The 13,622-nt window shown below is 42.8% G+C and overlaps 1 protein-coding gene across 2 annotated transcripts in view; it reads left to right on the forward strand.

The window, feature by feature from the left end:
* The first annotated feature begins 6,616 nt into the window (after positions 1-6,616).
* arid1ab (AT-rich interactive domain 1Ab) overlaps positions 6,617-13,622 on the forward strand; it is a 90,990-nt gene continuing 83,984 nt past the window's right edge. Inside the window, exon 1 of one of the 2 annotated variants that reach the window (XM_032580084.1) lies at positions 6,617-6,835. Coding sequence is in view for 1 of the 2 variants with exons in the window: in XM_032580083.1 (XP_032435974.1) it covers positions 6,957-7,865 (909 nt within the window). In the remaining variant the exon portion in view is untranslated. Of the gene's footprint in view, positions 6,836-6,956; positions 7,866-13,622 lie in introns of those variants that run through there. The other variant, XM_032580083.1, reaches the window with a different exon arrangement.

The raw sequence follows: 13,622 nt of genomic DNA on the forward strand, positions 1-13,622 counted from the left end.
ACAGTGGGGATTGTGTTGGGTTAGTCTTGCTGCTGCACAAACCATTTTGCATAATGGCCCAAAAAACAAAAGAAAAAAGTTGTGCCATACTTTTTTAATTTGGGATCATCACAGTAAAGTAAGGTAGAATGCAAAATGCAGGCCATATGACTTTTCTGTCACATCTCAGTTGTGCACTACTTTGTGTTGGTCTGTCACAAAAAACAAAACAAAAAATCAAAAGAAAATACTATGACAACCAGTTTGTTGTCGGAATATGAAAAATTGTGAAAAGTGAGTACTTTTGCAACTCCCAACGTGAGGTTTTGATTTCCAGCTATTGGACTTCGGGCAGTGATGTTATTTCGGGCTGTATGGCTGCTGACGAACCGTTAGCAGGAACTAGAATTGCATAAATAAATGCATGGCGCTCCTTGCTGCATGGGAGGTCTTTAGCATCGTGTTCTTGCACTCCCACAGATATTTAACATATGTACTTTACACTTTTAAATCACTCTGCAACAGGAAGCCACGCAGACATCTGGAAAAAGAAAAACAAAAAAGCAACAACAACAACAAAAAACTCTTCTTCAAGGTGAACTCTGAAAATAAAAGCACATTTTGAAGCCTCCTCCAAAATAAGCCAGAGAACAGAAAGAAGATTTTTGCTGCTCTTTTTAAATGCATGAAAGGGAGAGAAAAACAGACTGCAACCCTTGATAATAAAGAGCAAGTTTATGCTAAAATGAAAAAAGAAGCTCCCTACCCCCCTCCTCTCTTACGACCTTCTATCTGCTAACACATACACACACACACACACCCAAACACACACCCACACACACACACACACACACTCTCCTCCCTTAGCCTACATAAGCAGACAGCAGCTGAGCTGGCCCCCTCCGTCCTGCGTTCTCTTCCTTCACTAAACATACAAAAGCTACGTGTGCAGCTTTTAAACACACCAGAACATTTCTGCTCGTTTCTCGGTGCAACTTTTGGGCAAAACGAAAAGAGGAGCCGTTTTGCTACTGACAGAGCGAGCGGTGCACGCAGCAAAGCTCTGCAATGTGGAGAGAAAAGGCTGAGCCGAGCAGAGAGCTGCTGCCTCCCATCCCCCACATTCACATAGCAAAGTTCTGCTGCTTTTGCAAGCGGCGGTGCTGCCTTCACGTGCTCCACCGGAGGCTCGGTTTTTGCAGCATTTAGGTGCTCTTGGAGATGAAACGGGCAGCAGCGCGACTGTGGTTTTCAGTGTTCAAAAGTAATTAGAAAAAAATAAAATGAAATAAAATTTAAAAAATAGCACGTGAAGCAATGTGAAATAAGTCACTGGAATCTAAAATACAACTTGCATCGTAGGCATTTTGGTTTTGTTTCTGTTCAAGTCACACCTTCAAACACTCGTGCTGCTTTTGCTGACAGATGCAAACTAAACATCCCATTTATGAATGCTTGTATAAAATTATCAGAAATTGCAGTTCCCTAAATGGTGACTAAATATAAAAGTGGTGAACATGATATTCCCCAAAAAGATCTCTGGCTGACGTGCTTCTTAAAGCTTAACTACCCCCATTTTAAGCCAATAAAGCTGCAGTATGTGACTTTAATTTAAAAAATGTGTTTTTACATATTTCTTAAAACTGTCACCATGTCCTAACAGTACTATATGAGACAGACAATCTCCTCCACCTTCGCCCAGTGCTGCTATTGCCGTCTCAAGAAATGAATCGTTCCTGGTCAAAAACAACCAATCAGAGCCAGGAGGAAAGGCTTAGTGCTGTCAATCATCCTTGTGAACGTGCTGTTAAATGTGCTGATGGCAGAAAAACAACTCAGGAAAACTGTTTATTCAGATAATCTGATTGGTTGTTTCTAGTTAGCACTGAAAGCACCGGGAGAAGGCGGAGGATACCATACTGTCACAACATGGTGACAGTATGGTATGTGTCAACAAATGTGTATAAAAGTGGTTTTTACATATTTGCAGTTTCAACACTAATACCTCAAAATCGTTTCACTTAGAATCACTTTTTTGATTGTGTCTTTTGTGCTTTTTTGATAGTAAGTAGTAAATAGAATCAAGGCTTCAAAGCTATGACAGATGACAAATGAAGCAAAGTGACACTGCACGGCTTGCTGCAGCTCAGCAGTCTTCTGTGAAGATCTATCCAGGCATTCCCAGTATACATGGGAACGCTTTATTGTCTAAAATGGGTCAATAGTTTCAAATGCACCTGCATCCACACAGGACCATTTCCAGAAATATTTTCACCCACACATGGAATCACCAAGAGCGGAGAACGAACCAAGAAGTGCTACTGTTACTCCTCCAGACCTGTAAGTGGCGCCAAACAAGGTGTTTGACATTGTAGCTACAAGGTTAGCGGCAAACACAACAGGAAAACAAAAATGGTGAACAGCAAAGCGTGAGTGGAGTCTTTTTGTGTAGAGTGACAACAAAGTCGAGCCTCTTTTCTTCTCGTGTCGTCATTGACGTTGTTATGTACGATGCGCTTGAGTTTATAGGTCAGGCTAGACGTTGAGCTAACACGTAAGGACTTTCACAAAAGATGTGTTTTTGCTGTGCACATGAGGAGAAATTTTCACTCTGGAGCCCGTTGATACAGTAAACCATTTAGGTTCCCCTAAAAAGCTGCTGCCATGTGGCACAAACAGCTAGACCTCTACTGTTTTAGAAAAAACATTCCCAGTGGACGGGAAAAGAATGGCATTTAAAAGCTACTCATTTCAGCAAGTTTTGTCTTCCTTCTTTTCATACGTATTCCACAAGAACCAAGAAATTTGTTAACCTGCTTGACATGGTGAGAACTAGAACGAAGGTCAGTTCTGGCCAGAAACTTTCCCGAGAAATCCAAATGCAGACCTCCTGAGAAATCCATGCCAGCTGGAACCTGGGGATGACAACATTACAGCTTTTCCCCAAAACCCACAATCAATTTATGAGCAATAACTCAAGAATTGTGATACAGCACATCAGAGAAGAGTAATGCAAATCTTCATCCCAGCCCGAGAGAGGACATCACATGCATAGACCTTAAGAAGAAAGAAAGAAATGATCTTAATGCTAACTAGCCGCTAGCATACCAGACTCTCCCCTCATATATTTCCACCATTTTGCAATATCCTCCTGAGACCCAGAAAAAAAAAAGTTTTTGAATTTTTTTTTTTTTTCACTACATGACTCTTTGGAGTGAAAAAACATCACTACAATTGAAAAAGTTTCAAAACATGTTATTATTTATTTATTACAGTATGTCCTTTGGAGAGGACATCGGGACTCTCTTGTGGCAAATATGAACACATTTCGAGGCCCAGGATGTCCTCTCTAAGGACCAACAGGATTTAACACAGTGGCATGTATGGTTTCAGAGTTATGAACAAAAAAACCTATGTCCTCCACAGAGGACAAAAATGTATTGCTGGGTCTCAGGAGGATATCTCTAGATTCCAAACAGCTCACAGAAATGTAATCTGATAAACCTTTATACCACCATACTGGTTGTTTAAATATAAATTTATGGTTATTTACCATGAAAATCATGCATGTAAAAGACAATAATATGCAAATGTGACAGTTTAACTTTAAGGCAGGTCTATAAAATAAGTTGTCTAAGCTGTGAGTTTTGCTTTGATTTCGACCCATTTCAGATTACCTGTTAGCTCACCAGGTGACTCGGAGCTTTCAACTTCCTGTCCAGGAATTGTTTTGACTGGTGTGTGTGAATTCATAGAGACATCTAGGTATAACATCACCTAGCCATGAATTTAACCAATTTGTTTTTCTTTTTAGCTTGTATTGTTTTTTAAATTGTGGTAACAATCATCCTTCACTGGATGTTTAGCGTAAGAGTTAGCTTGACTTCCTCATGAGAATTTTCTGAGTTTCAAAACGTGGTTCACATGTGCTGGGTGAGATTTTGTTCACGTCATTAGACCTGTTGTGTATTCTTTGACTAACTTTTCAAATGATTAATTTATTTGTGTTGCATATTTCTTGTTGTCCATTGTTTCTTTAAAATGGGTAAGAACTCTGTGTACCATTTGGGAAATCTCATTCTATGCCCCATTTATCTTAGAGGTCAGAGTCTTCTAATGTAATTCTCGGAGAACCAGCGGGGCTTGCTCACAGGCCAAGTCAACTATTGTTGGCAAGTGTTTATTCTTTATATATTTCAGACACCGAATAATCACACGTCCTACTAGGACATGCGCACCTTTAAATGGGGTTTAACTGGCATGTCTTTTTTTCTTAGCCTAAGATAAATCGTATTTTATGTCGCAGATCGAGCGATTTAGAAAATACCGACAACACATGAAGTACGCATGAGGGCTGCTGCTAGGAGAGCGCGAGGCAGGCAGGCAGGCAGAGAAGATGAAGAAAAGGGGGTGGGGATGGAGAGACTGCTGAAGAGCTTTACAATCCTTTTCTGTATCAACCATACACAGCGAATTTATGCTTCCTCCAAATCTCCTCTCACTCTCACGCGTGCTGGGGGGAGATTTGCGTCTCGGCAAACATTGTGTTGCGCGTTATATTTTGGTGACCCATACACTGTCACTTTTCCACCAGCGCTGTTTCTCTTTTTCTGTCTTCACTTCCTGCTCTATTACTGGCTCGGTACATCCCCCATCCTTCTTTCTGCTCTCTCTCTCTTTCTCTCTCTCTCACACATACACACACACACACACACACTCACACACATTTCGCAGGCACACACAGGTTGTAATTTCATGCTTTCCTCCACTTTCCTGCGCTGTGCTCACTCCTCTCATTTGCAGCTGCAGACACATGGAGGCAGTCATTTCCACCCATTAGCCCACTCTCATAGAAGATGACACTGTAACCTATTTTGTTTCACTCTTTTCACCACTTAATAAGATAAGATAGTAAGAATCCTGGATGCGCAGTGATTAGATGAATGTAGGCCAGAACACAATCACCTTTTTTTTCCTTATCCACTCACATGGTTAACTTTAAGGCAGGATAGTGGAGGAAAAGACATTTGAATTTGTGATTAGCATAAAACTAAGATCTTATGAGGAAAAAAAAAGCCTTGCTGTACATAAAACCATTACAGTCAGTTTTACACACCAACCATGTGTGTCATGTTTGTTTTTGGGCTTCAGTGATACTATATTATACTATAAGTATAGTAGCTTATATAAATATTATATTTTTTTCCCCAGGGTGATAAAGATTGGTTGCACAACATTCAACTTAGATGAGTTTTTAAAAAGTACGATTTGGATATTTGACCGCTATTCTTAGCAGAACTAGCAGAATTCATCTAAATCAGGCGTTTCCTGGTGAAGAGCGTCCTTTTACGTCGGGCTTTGGTTGGTTCATTCTGAACACAAATCTAGAAGTTTAATTTTAGCCTGCTTTATCTGTCCCAAAACAAGATTCGGTGTGGCTCAACCTTGTTCAGTAGGAATCATACTGAAATGTATGGTTCAGTTACACATTTCAACCATCCAGATGTTTATTTCAGACCAAGTTGAAGAATTATGAAGTAATCTTCCTTTCTTTAGTGAATCCCTTTTGTGCAGTTAAGCCCTGCAGCATGAAACCACCGTGCTTGACAGTTTCTACCGTCTCAGTTGCTGAATTTTGGTGACAAATTTGAAGATTAGGACTCCTCCTTTTGACGATGGATACGATACCACCACCAGCATGTTTGACAGTTGGTACACTGATCCTAGGTTTGACCCATGCAAAGCCTCGCCTTGCATTCTTCTCGCCATTGTACCGAAAGTTGCTGAACTTATCTTAGAAGGTTTTAGAGGGCCACAAGATTTCCCCATGATATGCATCTCTATTTTTCTGTCTCAGATCATCTCTGCGTTCTTTGGAATTTGCCATCTTTCCGAATTGTCTTCAGTCTAAGTAGTGCTTTCAAACTAATTACCTTTGTGCCGGAGAAGAGAACCTGCCAGCTGCAGTAAATCATCAACACTAACAAAATGATGATATGCCTACAAGTTGCCAAGTTAAAAGAAAATCTGGAACTATTAGTCCAAGTCCATTCAGAAAGCATTCACAGTGCTTCCCCTTTTTCTATGTCTCTACATTACAGCCTTATTCCAAACTGTATTAAATTAATTTCTTTCTTCAAATTTCTACACACAACTTTATGACAATGTGGAAACTTTCTTTGAGTGCTTTGCAAATTAAAAAAAAAACAACAAGAAATCACATTTACATGAGTATTCATAGCCGTTGCTTAAAACTTTGTTGATCCACTTTTGTTGAATTGTTCAGAACATGCTAGTTAGAATTCATACATTTACAAATCCAGCTTCAGATTAACTGGCCTATTATTAACTTTGTTTCTTTTAATATCTATTATTTAAAGTCATTTTTTAATAAAAACTACTCAATGTTGATCAACTTTTTCACGAAGGCAACATGTTCCCTCACCGTTTCAGTGAGCCTTCTCCCTCCTGTTTGCTCTACACAACAGTGTAAACACGGAAGCCAGCTCGATCCAGATCCAGATCTCGCGCTGTGCTCCACTCCGGGTTTTAGTTTTCTCGCGACAGGTCAGTAAGATGGCTGTGTCTCGCGGAGCCTCGTGCTGGTCTGGTTGATTTCTAGCTCGCGCTCTCGTTCTGTAACAGACCCCCCCGCCCCCCCTCCAACACACACACACGCACGCACGGAAAGGCACAGTGACTGGTGTCGGTGAAATTCATTTCCCTGGCTCTGTATTTATACATTCTTTCTTTCACAAACTTTACCCTCTGTGTTTGAAGTTCAAACGCGGTCGCTGTGGATTACCGGACACCGGTGCGACCGGAGGAACAAGGGGGGAATGAACCGGGACGACGGGTATGTTGTTACAAATGTAATTTTATTATTATTAAATGCTTCTTCGGAGTTTAACTGCGAGCGAGTCGCCGTGCTGAAAGAGAGGTAAAGAAAGAGTGGAGGCGAGAGAGAGGGGGATATCATGGCCGCTCAGGTCGCCAGCGTCGCTGCTCTCAACACTAGCCCGCCTTCCGAACTCAAAAAGCCGGACCGGGACCCACAGGACGAGTCGGTACCGGGCGAGAAGCAGCATGAAAACAGGGACACGGGACCTGACGCGGGATCTCCGGTTCAGAAGGAGCTGCAGGACGGGAGCGATGATGGGAACACTGGGGGAGGAGGGGATCCTGACATGAAGAACGGCAACGGGAATCTACCCAGGGTAAATAATAACAGCAGCAATCAGAATGATACAGGCGGGCCCGAAGGAAATAACCTGCCCGGGCTGGGCCACCACCACCCCGGACCCTTTCCTCCACCTCCTTACGGCTACAACCAGCCCTACAGCCGGGGCCCTTTTCCTCAACATGGCGGACAACAAAGCCCTGGCATGGCAGCTGCATCGGGGCCGGGCATGATGGACCCTTACCCCGCTAACTCACACGAACACGGCTACCACAACAACTACAACAGCTACACCCCGTTCCAAAACAGGACTTCCTACCAGGGCCAGGGATACGGGCCCATGAGCTCCCCGCGGAACAACCAGCCTCCGGCGGCTGGGGGGCAGCCAGGCAAGCAGCAGCAGCAGCAGCCAGCAGGAGGAACCACCGCTATGGCTGCCTCCTACAGCAACCAGAGGTACAACATGGGGAACCAGCAGCCTACATCCACGCCAACTTTGAACCAGCTCCTGACATCCCCCAGCTCCGCCAGGAGCTACTCCAGCTACCCCCAAGGAGACTACAACAATCAAGAAGGGGCCAACAAGGGAGTAGGAGATATGAGCAGCACTCAGTTTGGTGGGGTCCATCCGGGTTGGCAACAAAGGACCCACCACCCCTCTCCCATGAGCCCGGGAAACACTGGACAGCCAGGCAGCAGGAACCAGGTAAACTCCACCTGCCGCTCTCGCCTCACTTTGACAGGGCAAGTGGTTGAGAAGAGGCAACGTTGAGCTGCATTTTGCATTGGATCAGCCATTGTCTGTAAAGCAAGAGCTCTATAAAATGGCTGCCTCTCTGTTGCTCTCTACACCAGCCCTGCAATGGTTGTTTAAAGGGAGAATCGTGGTGCATAGTCCGCGAAAGTCGACGCGGGGTTGTGTGCTCGGTGCGGGGCAGGAGTTTGACTAAGTAGATCAAGAGTTAGCGAGGAAAACTTGTGTGTATTACTGTGTGTGTGTGTGTGTGTGTGTGAATAGAGGAAGGGATGAGGTGATCTTCCCTCTCAAATCTCCTCTAGTTTTCTGTGTTGACATCAGTGCAGCTCCTGCTGTGTGTTTTTTTTTGTTTAGTTTTTTGTACTGTGAGGATCTGCGGTCAAACCGCTTGCCTGTGATCCTGAGCTCCCCTCTGGAGGGGCAGGGGGGCAGATAAAGTTGTCTCCGCGGCTGTCAGGGCTACAAACAGGATGCAAATGACAGCGATGACCGTTAAAAAGCATTTGCATAATTACACAGAGGGAGAGAAAAATAGATCTAAAGAAGAAAAAAAAGAAAACCGTTTCTTTTCCGACTAAATCCGTGCGCGCTCGGGTCAACATTGCGATCTGTGACCCGCTAATGACTCATCCCGACCGGGCACGCGGCTCGGTCGGGTTCGGTTCGGCTTTCTCCCCGCCGCCTTTCACGTGGCCCCGCTCGCTTACAGTTGGCAAAGTGCAGATTGCCTTTGCTTTGGGATTTGAATTATGGAGGTAAAAATCCTGCTGTCAGAGCCAGGAGACAGTTGGTCTTGAGTTGACATGCGAGCTGAGATCTGATTGGCTCCCTGCTCCTCCGCTCTTGGCCATTTATAATTGCCAGTAATGGAAGGGCTGCAGAAAAACAGCAACCCCCTCCAACCCTCCTCTCTGCCCTGGTAATGTGTTCCTCCACATTCGTTGGGTCTCATTTTCGTCTTTTTTAGAATCATTTAAACAATATTAATCCCCCCCCCCCCCCCCCCCCCCCCCCCCCCCCCTTTTTTTTTACAACATTAATTGCATATCATATTTATTTAGAAATCTTCTGTGGTCGCTAATATTACCTGCTGTATAAACACCAGAAACGGTACAAATTGATTTGGTTCTATTTATTTTCGAGCACAATTTTTGCCCACTACCTCCCACTGCAGTAATTTGCATGCTGACTGTAGTGTTGTGAGTCTTATATTATTTTTGTTTATATTCATGTGTTTAGCTGAACCCTCCCTCTCTCTACTCCTAAGTCATTTCTATCATTTTCAGTGCACAAGGAGTTTTCTTGTTTTGTCTGTTTTTTGTTTTGTTTTGGGGTTTTTTCCCCCTCTAAGTCCACCGACTCCAGCTCAGCAGATCGGGTAGGTGTGGTCACGTAGCCACCGTTTGCAGCGTTGCTCTCCGCTGTTTCCAGATCAGGTGTGCAGAAGGAGGCCCACGAGCTCGAATGTCTTCTCCTCCGCCATGTGACACTTGGACTGGCAGCGGTTCTGTTTACAAGCAAACCCCGAGGTGTCAGCCAAGTGTCACAGCTTTTCTTTTCTTTTTTTACTGTAGGTTTTTCAATTGCCTAATTTACTTCCACTGGCAGAGTTTCCATGTCCCCAGTGATTACCTGCACCTCGGCGCACTTGTGGTGTTTTTACTCCACCTCATGTGTCATGGGGCAGATCACAGTGCTCTGTATGATGTTTAGTTTTTATGTTAGAATATCTGTGGAATAAAATTGATTAAAGCACAGATTGATGGGGGGATTCTGTTCTATTAGGTTGTCCTTATATTTACATCAAAGGCCCTTCTACTCCTTATCCTATTCCACATTTTGTCATGTCACACCTAGAAACATTGATACATGTTTTATAGAATAAAGTGATGCATACTTTCAAGATCTTTTACAAAAACAAAAAAATCTGAACAGTGTGGCGTGCTTTTGAATGCAAAGCTGAGTAGAATTACCCTTCATTTGAAGCAAGTCATTTGGGTTACGTCTCTACCAGCTTTACACATCTAGAAGCGGACGTTTTTCCTCGTTCTTTGTAACATGACTTGATTGGATTTATTGTGTAATTTGTTTAGGCAATATTGTAGCATGCTGCTTTTACGATTGTTTTCTAGTTTGAAGGCGAACCTCCAGTCTAGTTCCCAGCTCAGCAGATCGGGTAGGTGTTTAATCAGTTTTATTCTAACTCCATTTTGTCTGCCGTGAAAGTCCGGTTCGTTCGGGGAGGTGTGAGCACAATCGAACTCCAAAAGAGTGCTCTGCCTAAAAATCCAGGTGTCAGTTTGGTTAAAATGAACTCCTGGCACAGGTCTATTGCATACGTGAATACCAAGCACACCGAAGCAGGAAACGGAGTAGGACGCGGGGCATTCTGGGTAAATGAATCCAAAACAAACGTTCAGATTTAGTGCCAGTGAGAGAAATGGCTTGTGGTCTTAAACAAATAATAACTGCTAAAATTTGATGCCACTTCATTTAGTTTTTACATTTAGTTTAGTTTATTAGTTTATTTATAACAGTGATAATGTGTAAAACACATCAATTAAAGTTGCCTTGCACCTGATTTAGCTTCAGCTAGTTTCTGTCTGTTGATCCATAGCGGATGAGTTAATCCTATTATACAATCACTGCACAAAGTCATAAAATTACAACATATATAGTACTAAATGCCAAACATCTGCTCTGTAATCACTAGTGCCTAAATTAGTTTTTATTTTTCTGTTGGTTTTCTAACAACTCTTTCCTGGCATTATGAGAGAAGTCCTTAAGATACATATAAAGTTTAAGACTTTAATGAAAAAGGAAGTTGCGCTCAGAGGTTTTTGTGTTGTTTCTTTCAGTGGTTCTTGGTGCAGCGCCACCACAGGCGAGGAGGAAAACAGGTTTTTCAAATGGTTTGGTTTGTTTGACACAGTGCTACATGAAAGAGAACCACACCAGCTAAAAATGGAACTAATGTTTCAATTTTGGTCCCCAATTGAACCAAGTATACCAGGCGTGAAAACACCCTGATAGATCTCCTTCCTGGTGTTTCTCTTCCTTTTAAGCCAGAGTCTCTGTCTCTATTTCAAAGTCATGTCTTTAAAGTGTCAGTTGTCTTCTGAACCCAGTGTGTTGCATCACAAACAGGAAGATTTGGTCTCAAATGACCAGAACATCTTCCTCCACGTACATTTGTGTTAGGTGCACAGCCATGTCTTGGCTGTGCACCTAACACATGTTTGTTAGGTGCACAAGTTGGCAACTGGCAGAGTTGCTAACTTGGTACGTTAGCAACTCTGCCAGACTCATCCCGTCTCCAGGTGATTGATTGAACAGAGTTCTGAGGGATCTTCGAAGCGTGGGCCAACCCAATATTCCAGAACTTTCTCCGGGATAATACCAACGAGACTAGTCCAGTACAAAAACCTAGACGTCTACTTTGTTGTGCTTAATTTCTAACAATGTAGATGAGGGATTTTTACCGCTTTCCTGAATCACAACAAGGTAAATAGCCTCCACTTAAATGGCTGTGAAGGCATTCAGCTCACAATAATTTAAACCAGATAGGCAAATACTTGGGCTTCTTGCCAGAAACGATGAGAAACGGCACACTGCGTAATGATTTATTGATTCCCTGGATTGATGAGTCATAAAAGTTTTAAGCATTTTAAATTATGTCTTTTATTCATCATTCAAATCAGTTTGTCTGGTAAGTATCAGTTAAAATGTTTTCTAGATCACTGTTTGATGGTTAAGACAAAGCAGTGGGTATTCCCCCCAACATTTTTTTGTGTAGTTTACAGTTACGTATTTGCGTTTATAACTTTAACTTTGGAACATGGATTCAGTTTGGAATTATAGTCGAATCAAATTTCTTATTTTTCCAGTTCCCTTATGCAATTTTATGTTGACAAAAATGCATCAGAGGTCAAGTTTCTGTTTGTTTTCACCGACGGTCATGTCATTATGTTCGTACCGAGAGCAATTGATTCAGCTACACTTGGTTTTCTCCGGTTTTACCAGGCTGGAGTCCTCCTCTAATGATTGTGTGGGAGCTGAACTTGTGCTAATTGACGAACAAGGTTGCAAAACAGAAAGAGCCGAAATATAAATAAGCATATTTCATTAAGAAGTATTGTGGTGGGGCGTGCTGTGGTGGCGCAGGGGGTTAGCACGCCCCACGTTTGGAGGCCTTAGTCCTCGACGCGGACGTCGCGGGTTCAACTCCCGGTCCCGACGACCTTTGCCGCATGTCTTCCCCCCTCTCCTCATCCTCCTTCCTGTCTGCCTACTGTAAAAAAAAAAATACGAGCCACTAGCGCCGCAAAAACTCTTCGGAGAAAAAAAAAAAAGAAGTATTGTGGCTTCAAATTTTTGCCATTTTGATAACAGTATTAAGGCTGTTCATAGTTTAATTTAAGGGCAGTTTTCCAAAATCCTAGTGGCCACTTCCAGTTAAGTTAGGAAAACAAAATTGCATGTAGACAACCTAATAAAAACGCAGATGACATTGGAAGCGATGTAGTATGCATGCCAGACCTGTGGAAGGCAGTGAAACATTGGGAACTTTCTGATTCAGAGGATGTTTTCATAAGCCTTTGCTTGTACGTGCATGGAAATATGATCTGGCGCATGTAAGCTATGCACCATCGCTGATGGCATAAATGTTCAACGGTCAGCAGATTTAGCATCATCATGCCAGACAACCCGAAGAGGAAGAGGTGTAGCAGCACAGACAGAAGGTGGAGGTCCGCCATTGTTCGTGATGTGACTGGGGATATAGTTAACTGTTTTGGGTTTGCCATTACATGGATGTGATTCGCATTGTTTGTAACAAGTTTTGCTGTGGAGCCCTTTGTCAAACATTTGCATTTTTGTCTAGCCAAAACGCTGTTGCCGTATAAATGAGCGACCAAAACATCATATCATTGTAAACGAGTGACCACAATGCTGTTCTCGTGTAATCAAGATGCCAAAACGCCATTGTGTGCAAAGTGAGAGGCCAAAACATTATTACAGTGTAAACGAGATGCTAAAATGTTATCATGTAAACCGGATGCCAAAATCCATTTAAATGGATACGTAAACCGGGGATCAAAACGCCATTACCAAAATAAGAGACCAAAACTCAACCAAACTTTTGCATTTGGCCATCCTCCAAAAAGTTGCATTGTGGAAACAGAACCCTAGATACATCCCTGCTCCAACACTGATGGTGGCTCTCAAGGACTGGAGTTAAAGACTTTTTCTTTACACTGTTGAAGGGGAGGAAAAGAAAGCATCAACTAAATGTGTGGATGGTTGTTTCTTCCTCTGTGTGTGTGTAATATAGACTGGCGACGCATGCAGAGTGTGTACTCTGCCTCTTGCCCAGTGACTGCTAGAGATGGGGACCAGCCCCCAACGTTGGAAGGATAAATGATTATAGATAATGGGTGTCATGAACAAAAACTGGAAATTTTTTATTAATTCAACAAATTTGAAGGATTACCATCCAGTACTCTGTGTGAATAAAGCTTAGTTTGTAACCAGTGGGGCCATTACTCTTGTGGTTCTGATATCTGAAGACCAAATGAAAAACTCATTGCTGCCTCCAACTTCTCTGAAGGAATTGTTTTGGAAGTATGGGCCCAGAGAGTCAGCTGAAAGACGACCAATACACTTTTGTATTGCTTTCTAGAACCTCAAATTTGATTGTTTGGAAGT

This window comes from Xiphophorus hellerii, chromosome 13, assembly GCF_003331165.1.
Source record: "Xiphophorus hellerii strain 12219 chromosome 13, Xiphophorus_hellerii-4.1, whole genome shotgun sequence".
Taxonomy (NCBI): Eukaryota; Metazoa; Chordata; class Actinopteri; order Cyprinodontiformes; family Poeciliidae; genus Xiphophorus; species Xiphophorus hellerii.